Genomic DNA, 2,953 nt, shown 5'->3' with positions numbered 1-2,953 from the left:
ACAGATGAGAGACAATCGAAAGTCTAAAGGAAGAAGATTTGGGACCTGGAGAATTTTTGTGTTTGCACTGGAACCACAACGTTGATGAAGCAGCTATCACAGTAGAGTTCAAAGGCAGAGAGTTGTGAGGTGCTGGCAGTCTGCAGAGGAATGGCATTCTGAATTGAAACCTTTGATTTCAGCTGGACATAGTATGTTGAGTGAGTGAGTGGTTCACTGATGAGTACAGTAATGCATTACCCTTTCCACTGCCCTGACCAGTAAACTACATGGTACCATTTCCTGGCATGATTCTGCGACGGGTCACACACAGCGTTAACATTTAAATCCACTACATGTTGCATTAATCTAGCTAGTCCTGCCTTCCCCCTCTGTTGCATAATTCCTAGTTGCTAAAGCTGGTTTTTTATACTCTTGCAAATACTGCAGGTGCTCAGAGTGCTTTTATGGCAGCGGGCATCTGACAGGTGTTGGTGACTAATCAACTAAGGGCTAAAATACTGAAACAATAAAAAGAACTTTTTGAATATATAGTGCTTAAGGGAAGAGAGTTTTGGAAAATATTTTTCCCCTGGGTTTAAAAGGTCTGACTCTGAGCTGATGCTGTCAGAAACTCGACACAGGGCTATGTACCAATGGGACTGGAAGACGTGGTCTTTGACCCTCTGGACGACGGCCGTTGCATTAAGCTTCTTCTCTCCATTGTGGCTCATCCTTGTTGCCTTTCTGTCTGATTCCTACTGATGTTTTCTCCCCTATCTGGAGGAATGTCTCCGGCACAGCACAGCACAGCTGCTCCTCTAGCAGGAGGCTGCAGGCACACAGCTCTTGGCTGGCCAAAAAAATAGAAAGGGAAGCTGTGAGCCTGTTTCTGCAAGTCTTGGGAGAACTGGCAAAGGGTCAAGAATGCTTTCATCTGAGCTGCAGAAGAAATGCCATTGGAATTGCTGGTAGCAGTCATCAAACTGATTGTTTCACTAGACCCACCCCCCTAAAAAAAAGAGGATTAGGAAGTGCAGCGTGCTCCAAGAGAGGCTACCAGGCCTGCCAAAATAAAACAACAATGCTCTTACGTGGCGTGAGGACCTCTGCGTTCAGGAAGCCTATCTACCTTGGGACTTGTTACAGGCACTATCTCAGGATCACATATGTGTATAGTTTAGAACATATTTAACTTTAAAAGCTTGGCTGCAATCTTTATTTTAAGGTGGCACACAGCCACTTGAGTGGTGGAAGCGTTCAGTACCGCCGAGTGACCCACACTGGATGTGACCTTGCAGGTAAGTCCCACTAGCCATGAGAGGCCTGATCCTGTCAGCAAGGGCAGGCAGGGAGCCAGGACCCTTACACAAGGTGTCCTCTTTGCCAGTGCCAACTCACTGCCCTCCCTTCACGTGCCTGTTGCTACCACGTTGTGTTACTGTAATCTGACATCCCAAAAATGCTGATTTACCAAACAGAGGTCGTAGAAATGTCATTGCAGAAACCACTGGCATTTCAAGGCTCCTGCTCCCTGGCCCCCGTGCACCCCTCTGTGTCAGCCTCTGGGCACTCTGGGAGGCTGAGGGCTGTGGCCAAGCCACACGTCCTGCTGGCAGAGGCAGTGTAGCTGGCAGAAACACCATTTTTCTCCTACCTCAAGAGAGCTGAAGTGCTTGCAAGTCTCTGCAAACACGAAGCTGGGGATCCATGGTGACCAGGCTCTTCCTAGCTTACCCTGTGAGAACAGTGAGGCTCACCAGCAACTTACTGACTCTGGGGCAAACTGGGCTCCCAGGCCCACGGGCATGAAGTGTCCTGGACTAGAGCAGCTTGGAAAGCTGGGGCTATTCCTGCAGAGAGCTGACCTGCTGTTTCCTCCTACTCCGCTCCTCCAAAGCTCCCAGATGAAAGTTAAAGTTCATAAAAGTTTTGAAAAGGATTCAGGCTTTTCCGTATCAATCTCACCTGTCTGGTGTGAAATTTAGTTTGTTAAAACCAGTTGTTTCATCCTAAAACTGATGTAGGAGAGCTCTGAGCAACCGTGCCCTGGGTGTGGTATTGCTACAGGGGAAGTGGGTTTGGGGAGAGGAGGTGGAGAGTTTCACCTCCACGGAGGTGTCAGAGAGAGGTAAGCAAGGAAGGTCACAGAGTCTTCTGAAGTGGAAAACCGAGTTATTGGAGACAACTGACTCACTTCTTGTTCTAGTTTATGGTAAAAATACTGAAACTTTGGCAAACCTGGCTAAAGGATCATGCAGAAGTTTAGGAAAAAAAAAAAAAAAGCTCCTTTGGTATTTCTTTCCCCTAAAGGGACATAAAGATCCAGGTTGGTGGGGACTGTCCTTAGACCAGAATGGCCTCTTTCAACTTCTGCAGGTTCCCTCCTTGCCCACGCCACTCTCTGACCTTGCTCACTAGTTTCTAACTCTTACTTTTTAACTAAAAGCTAAGTTAGGGAGTTTATTCAGATTTTTCATTTAAGGTCTTTTTTTACCTGCTGCCCCAGGGTCTGTGACAGGCATTTTGTGTAAGCAGAACACAAAACAGGAGCAACTAAAAAAAACACAGAGCAGAATTCTAAAAGCAGAGCAGTCCTCCCCTGAGGTCTTTATTTTTTGTTGTTTTAGTCAAATTCCATGATACTCCAAAGAGGATAAAGAAGATGATGGGAGGATGGCAAAGGCCAAATCAGCTGTGGCCACCCCATGGTTAAGGATTTTGGTGTGAATGGAGCCACAGCAGCCCCTGCTGTGGTACATGGCATGTGCTAGGGGCTGCCACGCTGCCAGCCACAGCAGCCCAGGGCCAGCACCTCTAGAGCTCACTGATGGGAGAGGAGGGATGTTACAGAGCAAGCCAATTAAATCTGCTCTTAAATACTCACCCCTTGGCCAAAGAGGATAAAAAAAAAACAACTTTGAAAGCATCTGAAAAGTGAGTCAGCTTTTGACAGCATCCTGGCTGAATACGT

At 47.2% G+C, this 2,953-nt stretch overlaps 1 protein-coding gene across 1 annotated transcript in view; it reads left to right on the top strand.

The window, feature by feature from the left end:
* The window catches only part of GAB3 (GRB2-associated binding protein 3), a gene marked incomplete at both ends in the record, with an annotated part of 12,151 nt that extends 9,565 nt beyond the window's left edge, over nucleotides 1–2,586 (top strand). Inside the window, one exon of the mRNA XM_008950155.1 lies at nucleotides 2,513–2,586. Coding sequence (XP_008948403.1) covers nucleotides 2,513–2,586 — 74 coding nt within the window. The remainder of the gene's footprint in view (nucleotides 1–2,512) is intronic.
* Nucleotides 2,587–2,953: the final 367 nt, after the last annotated feature.

This window comes from Merops nubicus, unplaced genomic scaffold (assembly GCF_000691845.1).
Source record: "Merops nubicus isolate BGI_N331 unplaced genomic scaffold, ASM69184v1 scaffold48111, whole genome shotgun sequence".
Taxonomy (NCBI): Eukaryota; Metazoa; Chordata; class Aves; order Coraciiformes; family Meropidae; genus Merops; species Merops nubicus.
Note: the sequence above shows the minus strand (reverse complement) of the source record. Positions and strands in the feature narration are given on the sequence as shown.